Raw genomic sequence first — 12,240 nt, 5'->3', positions numbered from 1 at the left:
CTTTAATCTGTGTGAGCACTGTGCATATAGACATAGGGAATATTGCAAGTGCAGGGCTGCTGGAAGCAGAAGTGAAACTCTCTGCAAGTCTGTGGTGTAAGCTCATTTGGGCAGTGCTCATACAAGTCATGCTGAAAGCCTTTCTGCCCTGTGCAGCTGCTGCAGTGTCCTTCGGCTGTGATACTGAGAACCTGCTGCCTTCACATCACTTGTTGCTAGCTTTTGTATTCCTCTCTTCTGACACAGCTGATTAAAAATTGAAGAAACTTGAAAATGTTTTACATAAAAGCCAGTCTGACAGTTTAAGCTGTCTAGAAACTAAAATGTTAACTGTCTTCTCTTGAAAAAGAGAACAGGGCAGTGTTAAGTCTCAGGCACTTCAATGAATACCAGTCCTGTGGAGGACTTTCATTACCTGATTCTACCAGACTGAAGGTGTCTGAAGTGTCTGATTCAAAAACCAGCCTGCCTTGCCTAGTGGAGAGATCTTGTGGGCAAAAAACCCTAACCCCCAAAACCTTCTGTGTGCTAGGGATGGATTCTGTTCTCACAGAATTCTTGTGTGGGAAATGGTTCTAGGAATACCAGTGGAGTTTTGCTAGGAAAATAATAGTCATTAAGTTAAAGCAGTTCACAGAATCACAGAACCATGCAGGTTGGCAAAGCCCCTCAGCAGCACCAAGTCCAGCCTAGAACCCTACTCTACAAGACTTGCCTTAAACCATAGCCCTAAGCACCACCCTTAAACACATCCAGGCTGGGTGACTCCACCACCTCCCTGGGCAGCTCATTCCAGTCTCTGACCACTCTCTTTGTTAAAAACTTTCTCCTAATGTCCAATCTAACCCTCCCCAGCCTCAGCTTGAGGCCATTCCCCCTTGTTCTGTCACCAGTTACTTGGGAGAAGAGACCAGCAGTAGCATTTCTACGACGTCCCTTCAGGTAGTTGTAGACTACCTGACTACAGTTGATGCTGACTGGATTCAGACAGGGTGTCCTTAAGCCAGTTGTATGTCCTCTGTGTTCCTCAGTTCCACATCTGTAAAATGACAGTATGAATTTGTTTCTTTTTCACTCCATTTCACTCTTGTAAGGAAAAAAAAAAGTCATTAAGCTAATGAGGTGTGCATATGCTCTAATCACAGGTTCATTCAGAAAAGCCATCAATAAAATGAGATCAAGCCATAAGAATTTGTGAGAAAGGAGTAGAAATTCCAGATTTTTTAGGACAGCATGTTCTGAATTACTGAAGTGATGATGCAAGCACTTATCTGCATGGAGTGCCTGGTGCTCTGGATGTTATTTATAGGAGACACAAGCCTTTAAAAGAAATGGCAGGTTCAGATGTCAGACCAGCACACAGAGGATCACTTTACATCAAGAGATCATAAATTTCAACTAGACCATAGGACTCATTCCCCACCGTGGTTTTGGATCTGAAACTGTTGTAACCTGTGTGCCAAAGAAGAGGAGAGAAGAGAATGAGAAGCCTCAGTGATAACCCAGCCAGCAGATAAGGGCTTGCAGAGTCTTTCTAGCAAGGTGCAATTAAACGTATCAATATTATTTGCAAAATACTGCCATGCTGAGGAATTATCTCAGAGATGGAAGAGATTACAGAAAAGATAGGTGAATTCCTTGGAGTCTGTGTGAGGCTATTGGGGAGGGGAATGTTTGGCCTTCAAGCTGCAGATGGGTTTCAGGTGGAATGGAAATGAGGCAGCATTAATCCTACCCTCACACAAGTTGATACACGCTAGCTGTAGAGCCCAGTTCTGTTGCCCTTTTACTCACCACAGCAGCTGCAGCAGATCAAATCAGTATTCCCACAGCTTCTCTGCATGATAGAGTGTGTGTGGGAGGGCAAGGGAGGGGAGTTAACCCACTTTGTTTTGGTGAAGCTCAAAGCTGGGGTTTGGCTAATCAGTAACTCCTGTAGTGCAAGGTTGGCACACTCATTTCCTTTGATACAGATTGCTTTGGGACACACTAGACGGCTGTAAGCCCTCCTAGGGAAGATGCTCTCCTTAAGTCTTAGGTTTAACTTTGTCTTAGATGTGTTGATTTTTCTTCCCTAGAGTGGTGACAATGACTATCTGGTAATAGCCTGCACAAGAACCATGTTAAGAGGGAACGCCGAGGGCGGATAGCAACAATCCGGTTGCTCTTTTTACAGGGCTAAGGCTTTGGCTTGGTTTTCTTATCCCTTCTTCTGCTGGAGGTGGATGCTGTACCTCATTTGCATATTGCTGGACATGCTGAGAAACGAAAGACTTTGTGTTAATTATAAATGACAAAACGTCTGTGCAGCCCTGAGTCACCTACCAGGAGTAGTCTGTAGGGCATCCCAAGAGTTGCGGCTTGTATTGCTCTCTCTGACTCTTTTTCCAGTAAATTAGCTTTTTCACTGGCAGTAGAAAACATGTCTTTTTTAATGAGCTGTTTGGCAGAGTCCACTGGGGCATGTAGGTACAGAGTGTGTGGGTGGGAGGGGCAGCCCTGAGCAACATACCAGGCAACCTGGGATGAAAAAATTCAGAGAGATGGAGAGATCTTTCATGTGCTTTTAACAGCCACTCACCTCCTACAGTAGCTCCTAGAGCTTAAAGGCCACATCATGTCCTAGATTATCCTCTGAGGATTGGGAATAGAAAGGAATAAGAGATGTATGTTGATCAAGAGGGTCTGTACTTTGGAAAGAAGGAGAAGATCTAGAAGGAGATAGCCACTGGAGCTGAGCTGGATGGGAGTGCAGAGTTTGAAATGGAGTAGGAAGAAACAATTATTTCTGAGTTCATGGCATTCTCCTCTTAATGGTGGCTGCCATCACTGGAAAGAGCAGACTGTTTAGCAGGAGAGGCAAAACCCTGCAGAGGAGCAGCATTCTAGAGAAAGGTTCTTTTATCATCTGTGCCCAGGCCATGGACACTAGAAGGAAGATAAGATCTCTTGGAGTTGTTTAGCCTGGAGAAGAGGAGGCTCAGGGGTGATCTCATTGCTGTCTACAACTACCTGAAGGGAGGTTGTAGCCAGGTGGGGGTTGGTCTCTTCTCCCAGACAACCAGCAACAGAACAAGGGGACACAGTCTCAATTTGTGCCAGGGGAAGTGTAGGCTGGATGTTAGGAGGAAGTTCTTCCCAGAGAGAGTGATTGGCATTGGAATGGGCTGCCCAGAGAGGTGGTGGAGTCACTGTCCCTGGAGGTGTTCAAGAAAATCCTTGATGAGGCACTTAGTGCCATGGTCTAGTTGACTGGATAGTGCTGGGTGCTAGGTTGGACTGGATGATCTTGGAGGTCTCTTCCAACCTGGTTGATTCTATGATTCTGGGATTCTTCTGGTTTACCTGTGCCTGCCTGGTGCATGTATCTCAGACTATGTTTCCAGCATTCCCAAATTCTGTCACTGAGAGTTTTTATTCCCCCATTTTATTCCTTGTTCTTGACTTCCTCTCAGACCCTAGAAGATGGTGTGCAGAGTCGAGCAAGTGTAGTATAGGGGCAAATGTTCAAGACTGCAGCATCCCAAAGCTCACCCAGAAAATGGTAGGGTGGCAAATACCATAGGAATCCCAGCCCAGAGACTCCTGCAGGTTCTGGGTAGTTCAGCATTCCCTAGTTCCACTGTAAGGGAAATGATCAATGCAAGCAATGACCTTTACAGACAAGACTTGAAAAGAGGGAAGTGGACAAGTGGAAATTGTTACTGCAGTGCAGGAATGTGGCAATTTGAAATAACTATGTATGGTATAAAGAGAGAGAAATTAGATGTTTGCTGCTGTAAAGAACTTCATGTCTGATATGAGCTACAGCAGGAATTTTGGTCTGTCAGATTTGCACCCTAGCTTTTGAATTTCACTTTCCTACTTCACAACAGGCTCTTCCCAAACGTTGTGTCAAATAGCTGCAATATGCAGCACAGTCCTTGATAATCCCCAGTTCCTCCTGACTAAGCAGGCATCTCAAACCAGAGTGGGACTGGGGTGAATCTGTTCAGATCATGCTTTTCACGCTGTAGGCACAAACATGACACCCCCTGCTTGGGGAAGGTGTGGAAGGTAGGACACAATACTTGCGAGAGGCACCGAGTTCTGCACATGAAGGCGATGGGGAGGGAAATGCATTGCCTGTTAAATATGGAAAATGGAGTCTGCTTTTTGTTCTGGGCCTTTGGAATCTGTGGGTGGACTGGAACTGGCAGGCAGGGAGCAAACACCCACCCACCATAGGGCTGTGTGGTTCAGAAGTTTACAAGAGTGTTTGTGTTCCAGGAGCTGTTGGCCTTGAAACCAATGGAGAGGGGGAGGAGAAGAGGGAGAGAGTGAGAAAAACACTCTGGTGTTAGGGCCCTTCCTCCGACATATTTTTCCCCCCTCCCTTCTCCAGCCAGAGGGCTTTGGAACTGGAGCAACACAAACAGTTACTGGGGGAAAGATTAATATGATTTTAAGACACACAGCACTCACAGTCCCTCATCAGAGGAGGCAGAGGCTTCAGAAGCCACTGCCACCTTAATCCCAGATGACAGCTCTTGTTGCTTCCCTTTCTCCTGCCCTGCTGCTGTTTAGTTCTGCAGAGCCTGTGGGATATAAAGAAATGGAAGTTTTACTGTATTGTTACTGCAGGAGTTGGAAATTGGTTTCTGTCCCGCCATGAATTTTGTTTCAGAAGCTGCCACTTGAGTTGGTCACCATCTGTATACCGCAGGTATAGAAACTGAGGCACAGGGAGACTAAACAATATGCCCAAGGCAACAGGAAGTCTGTGGGAGATCTGGGAATAGACCCCAGATGTCCTGAGTTTTCTGTCTTAACCACAAGACCATCCTTCCTGTCTTCTTGGTAGTCCCCTCAGCTTCAGGAATTCCATTTATGAATCGCACCCATAAACCATGTGTTGCACAACCCTGTGATTTGCTTGTATGGAAGAGGGAAAGTGGCACCTCTCTTAAACTGCACTTATTGTCCATCCTCTCTAAGGGGTGAAGGAGAGGGAGTGCAAAAATACCCAGCTTCCAGCACTAAGGAGCTTTTCCACGGGCTAGTGATGGAATGGATGGAACGTCACAGATGTCCTTCGTGCTATCACCCAGTGCCATACGCAGTTCCTTAAGAATGTTATTGAAAATAATTCTTAACTGAAGCCTTTCTGATACCCCTGTTACCCAGTGAAGAGCAGGCCTGCCCTATGTTCTCTGGATGCAGTAACCTCTTTAGCACCAGGAATCAGCAAGGACTGTCTGTTCTGGATTGTTAGATCACATCTTTAGACCTTGGTATTGGGGCAATATCTAAAAATTCCACTCATGGATCAGTAGCTCTATGTCCAAAATGTTCTGTAAACAGAAACTTGAAGGGTACTTCACCCCACCACTGGTTTTCTAGACCAAAGCAGTTTAGTAAAGGTTCTCCAAGTGTCTGCTCTCAGCATGTGAAGCACAACCAATGACTTGGACCAACCTGTCTGGTTCCTGCCTGCTTTGGGCGCCCCTTTGGTCCAAGTTGGGTATGTGAGAGCAGGTTCCTCTCTGTTTCTCTCTGGAGAAACACTGTGTTAGTGCAAGATTAGTGCTCTTCTGCAGCTCTGACACCTCCTTGCCTTGCTCTGAGAGGGCTTTAGGCTTGAGGTGAGGAGAAAGTTCTTCACTGAGAGGGTCATTGGACACTGGAATGGGCTGCCCGGGGAGGTGGTGGAGTCGCCATCCCTAGGGCACTTCAAGGCAAGGTTGGACGTGGCACTTGGTGCCATGGTCTAGCCTTAAGCTCTGTGGTAAAGAATTGGACTTGATGATCTGTGAGGTCTCTTCCAACCCTGATGATACTGTGATACTGTGATACTGTGAGAGGGCATGCAGAACCAGCATGAATCGCCCCAGACCTTGTTGCGTTCTTGGGACACGATCCTTGGAGAGAACCGGCTCCCTACCTGAACGAAAAATGAGAGCAAGCCGCGTCGGTGTGCAACGGGTGCCAGCGGAGCGCCTGCCGCTCTGCCCGGCCGCTCGGGGCTGGGCCGGTACCGGCGACTCCTCGGGGCTGCAATCGGGCTCGTACCGGCGACTCCTCGGCTCCGACCCGCCGGGACGCGCTCGCTCGGCAGAGGGCGCTCGCCGCCGGCTGTGCGGCGCCGCGCGGTCCGTGTGCCCGCCCGCCCGGCACTCGCCGTCGCCCTGGGTCATGGCAGTCTGGTGCAGTCCCCACTGACTGCAAAAAGGGGAACAGAACAGCCGTTTGCAAAAAGAGCCGGAAGGAAGAGCCAGGGAACTCCAGGGCAGGCAGGCTCACCTCTGTGCCCAGTAAGATCATGGAGCAGATCCTCCTGGAGGCACTGCTGAGACGGAATAGTGAAGAGGTGATTTGCTACGATCAGCATGGCTTCACCAAGGGCAAATCCTGCCTGACAAACCTGGTGGCCTTCTAGGAACAGGTCACAACATTAATAGATGAAGGGTGAGCAACTGATGTCATTTACCTGGACCTGAGCAAGGCCTTTGACACTGTCCCAGCCCACATCCTAGTCTCCAGGCTGGTGACACATGGGTTTGATAGGAGGACCACTAAATACATAAAGAACTGGCTTGATGGCCACACCCAAAGAATGGCTGTCCACGGGTCCGTGTCCAGGTGGAGACCAGTGACAAGTGGAGTCACTCAGGGATCGGTCCTGGGATCAGTCTTGTTCAATGTCTTTGTGGGTGCCATGGACAGTGGCACTGAGTGCAGCCTCAGCAAGTTTGCTGATGACACCAAGCTGTGTGGTGCAGCAGACAGGCTGGAGAGCAGGGATCCATCCAGAGGATGGTCTAGAGAGGTGGGCACAAGCCAACCTCATGAGGTTCAACAAGATCAAGTTCAGGGTCCTGTATCTGAGTCAGGGCAATGCCAAGCACAAATCCAGGCTGGGCAGTGAGTGGATGGAGAGCAGCCCTGAGGAGAGGGACTTGGGGGTGCAGGTGGAGGAGAAGCTCAACAGGAGCCATCAGTGTGCACTTGCAGCCCAGAAAGCCAAGCAGAGCCTGGGCTGCAGCAGCAGAAGTGTGGCCAGCAGGGCGATTCGCCCCCTCTGCTCCGCTCTGCTGAGACCCCACCTGAAGTACTGCATCCAGTTCTGGAGCCCCCCATTACAAAAAGGATGTGGAGATGCTGGAGCATGTCCAGGGAAGGGCCACTGGGGTGCTCAGAGGGCTGCAGCAGCTATGCTGTGACCACAGACTGAGGCAGTTGGGACTGTGCAGGCTGTAGCAGAGGAGGCTTCCAGGTGACCTTCTTGTGGCCTGCCAGGATCTGAAGGGGGCTACAATAAAGCTGGAGAGAGACTTTTCAGGGTATCAGGGAGTGACAGAACTAGGGGGAATGGAGCAAAGCTGGAGATGGGTAGGTTCAGACTGGACGTGAGGAGGAAATTGTTCATCATGAGAGTCGTGAGAGGCTGGAATGGGTTGCCCAGGGAGGTTGAAGCCCCATCCCTGGAGGTGTTTAAGGCCAGGCTGGATGGGGCTGTGGGCAGCCTGCTCTAGGGTAGAGTGTCTCTGAGCATGGCAGGGAGGTTGGAACTGGCTGCTCCTTGTGGTGCCTTCCAACCCTGACTGACTCTATGACTCTATGGTCGCAGCGGAGCCATCGGCGCGCCGGCGCTGGCGGCAGACTCGTGTTCTTGCCCGGCTGCGTCACTGCCTCAGCGGCTCCCTGGGTGTCTCTCCAGCCTCCCGCACGTCTGTCTGCTGTGCACCTTCCACGTGTGAAGCGCGCACAGGCGTCGCCTGTGAGCTGGGCGTGTGACGTGTGCCGAGGCAGAGCAGGCAGCACGGAGCGCCGGGCGAGCTCGCTGCGCCGATCGCCACGTTGCCCGTCCGAGGATGTGCAGTTTCGGGCCGTAACTCGTGTTTGCACGCCTGCGATCGCTGCTCGGAGAGGGGCGTGTGCGCAAAGTTGAACCGAGGCAGGTTTTGCGGCGCGCAGGTTTTTCGCGGTGCACTTTGCGGGTGTGCGGGTGCGAGGCAGAGTCGTTCCGCCCGCTCCCTTTTCCCGCTGTCCAAAAAGAAAGCGGCTAGAGGAGAAAGCCCTCGCCCTACCGCTCCTCCGCGGCGGCGCGGCGGTCCGTGAACCCAGCAGTTTTCGCTCCCTCCCTCCTCCCTCCCCGGCGCCGCCGGCCTGTGCAGAGCCTCCGCGCAGAGCCGAGGGGGGAGGCGGCCGCTGTTCCTGGAAGAGCCCGGCCTGGGGAGTTGGTCACATTCTTGGCTGGGATTCAATGACTGAGGCAGACACCAACAAACAGAGGGGGGGAGGAGGAGGAGGAGTGAGGGAGGCTGAGCCAGCCTGCATTAGCTCAGCTCTCAGGCACTCTCAGTCTCTGCTGGAAAGAGGAGCTGGGAGGATGTGCGCTCTGTTACCGCGGCTCCCCACGGCACGCCGAGAAGACCAAGAGGAATAAGGAAAGAAAAGCGAACCGAGCGACCTCCCAGATCAAGCTGAGGGACCACGAGGGGGAAGGGAGCCTGCTTATCGCCCGGCCGAAGCCCCCCGCGCCGTTTTGGAAGTGCCAGAGATTTGGGCCTTTTCTTCTGCGTTGTTCCCTTCCACAGACCAAGCTTTCTTCCTCCTCCTCCTGCTTTTTTACTTTCCTCCCCCGCGCCTTCCTTTCGTTGGATATGGACAGCAGGGTGATTACTGCAGAGAAGCAGCAGCCGCCAGAACATATTTGAGCCGCGGGTGCTCGGAGCGTGGCACAGACTTTGTGTGTTTCCGTGGGTGGCGTGTGTGTGAGTGTGAGTGCGGGGAGTGAGTGTGGTGGAGGTGTGGGAGGCGGGATTGGTTTGCCTGGGGGGTTGGCTGAGGGGGTGAGTGCTCGGATGAAGACCTCTTTTTGCCGTGACTCTCTGCTCCATCGGGGCAGCTTGGAGACTTGGAGGGTGTGAGATTGTAAGGAACGAAAAGGAAGAAGAGAGAGACACGCATACAAAAGGATTTATTTCCTATTCGCTAGTGGATTGTTAAACCTGAGTGGGAAGGAGGAAAAAAAACAAACCAACGACCAAGGGTGGGTTGTTTTATTTTGTTGGTATTTTTTTTCTTAAAAGAAAAAAAAAAATCCCTTAAGTGGATTTGTACCAGGGTGGAAGATAACTGGGGATTTTTGTTGTTTGTTTTGGGAATAGAAACTAAAAAATGGAGACTGTAAGTAGAAGCAGCTTCCAGCCTCATCCAGGACTGCAGAAGACCTTGGAACAGTTTCATCTGAGCTCTATGAGCTCCCTGGGTGGCCCCGCTGCTTTCTCAGCACGATGGGCACAGGAGATGTACAAGAAAGACAATGGCAAAGACCCAGCAGAACCTGTACTGCATCTGCCCCCTATCCAGCCTCCTCCGGTGATGCCTGGTCCCTTCTTCATGCCCTCGGACAGATCCACTGAGAGGTGCGAGACCATCCTGGAAGGAGAAACCATCTCCTGCTTCGTGGTGGGTGGAGAAAAGCGGCTTTGCTTGCCCCAGATCCTGAACTCGGTGCTCAGGGACTTCTCCCTGCAGCAGATTAATTCGGTGTGTGATGAGCTACATATTTACTGCTCCAGATGCACTGCTGACCAGCTGGAAATCCTCAAAGTCATGGGCATCCTGCCCTTCTCCGCTCCTTCCTGCGGGCTCATCACTAAAACTGATGCAGAGAGGCTTTGTAACGCCTTGCTTTATGGTGGCACCTATCCTCCCCACTGCAAGAAGGAATTCTCTAGCACGATTGAGCTGGAGCTCACAGAGAAGAGCTTCAAAGTGTATCATGAGTGCTTTGGGAAGTGTAAGGGACTCTTGGTGCCAGAGCTTTACAGTAACCCCAGCGCAGCCTGCATCCAGTGCTTGGACTGCAGGCTTATGTACCCACCTCACAAATTCGTGGTCCACTCTCACAAATCGCTGGAAAACAGGACTTGCCACTGGGGCTTTGACTCTGCAAACTGGAGATCCTATATCCTCCTCAGCCAGGATTACACTGGGAAAGAGGAGAAAGCTAGACTGGGCCAGCTCTTAGATGAAATGAAAGAAAAATTTGACTATAACAACAAATACAAGAGGAAAGCCCCCAGGGTAAGTGGTGCCTTTTAATTTTAAAGAGGGTGGGGGGGAAGTAGAGAAAAGGAACGTTCTCTAATTTCGGTGCCATCTATTGAGACCGAATTTGTTAGCAGCTGTTTCTCCTTTGAGTCATTTAGCAGTCTAATCGTGGTCTTAATTCTCACCACGTGTGTGTTAATGCAGCCTTTTATTTTCCTCTGCTTGTGTTTCGAACGCGGTGCTTGGTGTTTGTTTAATTTACCTGCCTGTGTTTGCGTGTCTGAGCTTTGAAACCCATCAGACTACCCCAGACTCCAGCGGGAGGTACGTGGTTTCGGGTCTTTAGAGCTTCGCTTAGGGAGTCAGGACAAGAAGCCAGAAAAAAAAACTCCCAGCAGTGAAGTGAAGGCTCTAGGCTCAAATATATGCATGCTTCTGATCAGCTGCAGATGAAACTGGGGTGGGGTAAATAGTCTGAAAGCTTCTACTGAAATAAAATGTGGCTGCTAGGAAAAGGTCCTGGCACTAATGCAGGTTACTGGTGTTCAGATCAAGTGTGCGGAGCGTGAATGGAGGAGTCCCTGCTTGTGGAGTATCCCTGTGGAGTCTGAATCTTCCCCCCCAGACAGGCTTTTGTGTATTGGGTTATGTATATGTTCAGTAAATGAATCTGTCTAGGGTCAGCTGCAGCAGTTCTTAAGGTATGCCACGCCGTGCCCAGCCAGACAGCTCAGGCACATTTTTTAGGTGCCTTTTGTTTTTCTTTCTGTCTGAGCTGCCTTTAGATCCCAGAATCCCTGGTGTGTGGGTGGGAAGCTGCCTTGGCATCTGGCACCAGTCCTGATCAATGGGCAGCAGTGCCACAAGGCCCTGGAGGACTCCTTGCAGACACCAGGGTGTCTGGCTTAGCTCTAAGGCCGTGGAGTGATGGGCTGTGGCATGAGCAATTCCTTTTCCTGCTTCTCCTCCCCACCGCAAGCATAATGTTAAAGCAAACTCTTGCCTGCCGAGTTTCACGCTGCAGGTTTGTTGGTTGGCTTCTGCCTGCTCTGTTGGAGATTTCCCAGCTTTTCTTGGGGTTTGTGTGTCTGGAGTGGCAGGGCAACGACAAACCTCCTCCACCACTGCGAATGTTCAGTACAGTTCTTAAGTAACTTACAAATCTGGGGCGCAGGTGTACCCCTGGAGCGTTTATTTATAAAAGACCCACAACACAAATACCCAAGCAAACCCCAGGGGATTTAAAGTAGCCAGCGCAGGCAACGCAGACATCCCTACGGCTTGGCCAGGAGGCCTGGTTAACCCACTTGACTGGCCTCTGTTTTTTGGTTAAGCAGCAGCGTCTCGCTCGTTCAAGTTCCAGTTTCTCTCCTGGTCTTCTGTTTCAGTCCTTGTCCTCACCCCTCCTTTTCCTCCCGCCCGAGTGTCAGAGCCGCTGTGACAAAGCTAGGCTGTAATGAGCCACATTATCTCCGTGGTTGGAGGTGGATGTGTTTTTAATGGCTTGTCTATTCTCCGTCAGTCATGTGCTAAGATGGAATGGTGGGATAGATGGAGATGAATGTCTGTGAGGGGAGAATACGCCTCCGAAAGTGGAGGCATTTGTCATCTTGGGAAATGAATTTTCTGGGGCATGCTTCATTTGGGAAGCAAAACGAAGAAATCTGCCCATTTTGGCTCCAGCGAGGTGCTGTGTCCCTGGTCTGGGTACCTGCAGAGTTGAATGAAAAGGAGCGTGCTGCTGGGGCATTCTCTTCGGTTATGTACTGTATCTGACACCCTAGGTGAGGCTGCAAGTGGAAAACGAGAAATGATGACTAAATCTTGGCTCGGCCCGGCTGTTTTGGGGACCCTTTCATAGGTCCTAGCTCGGAGCTTGGCAGGCACTATCCTCCCCCTCCAGTGTCTGCATGCAGCACTTCTGCTGGGTGAATCCAAGATATGTAATAATGGACACCAAGAACGATGTCAGGAAGTCGAGGCTCATCTCAGAAAATTCTGCCAAAAATCCGTCGTCATAAAGTGTGAAATCTCCTGCATGGGTTCATTTGGGAGGTGAGAAGGAGTTTGGTGGGGAGGAACAGGGTGGTAAGTGTGTGCTCAGAGGATGGGGCTTGGGGAAAAGAATGCTTTGTCATGCAGCCTATGCAGAACTGGGCTTAAGTTTGCAGGCTTTTGAGCTGTCTCCGTGGCTGTCCT

The 12,240-nt window shown here is 50.6% G+C and overlaps 1 protein-coding gene across 4 annotated transcripts in view; it reads left to right on the top strand.

Moving 5' to 3' along the window:
• Nucleotides 1-12,240, top strand: part of SKI (SKI proto-oncogene) — a 133,710-nt gene that overhangs the window by 21,585 nt on the left and 99,885 nt on the right. For 2 of the 4 annotated variants that reach the window (XM_064171926.1, XM_064171922.1), the window contains exon 5: nt 9,153-10,074. In XM_064171926.1, coding sequence (XP_064027996.1) covers nt 9,163-10,074 — 912 coding nt within the window. In that variant the 5' untranslated portion in view covers nt 9,153-9,162. Of the gene's footprint in view, nt 1-7,808; nt 10,075-12,240 lie in introns of those variants that run through there. The other 2 variants (XM_064171924.1, XM_064171923.1) reach the window with 2 other exon arrangements.

The sequence above is a fragment of the Pogoniulus pusillus genome, chromosome 36 (assembly GCF_015220805.1).
Source record: "Pogoniulus pusillus isolate bPogPus1 chromosome 36, bPogPus1.pri, whole genome shotgun sequence".
NCBI classification, from domain to species: domain Eukaryota; kingdom Metazoa; phylum Chordata; class Aves; order Piciformes; family Lybiidae; genus Pogoniulus; species Pogoniulus pusillus.
The sequence above is the reverse complement of the archived record's forward strand: the minus strand, read 5'-3'. Positions and strand labels throughout refer to the sequence as shown.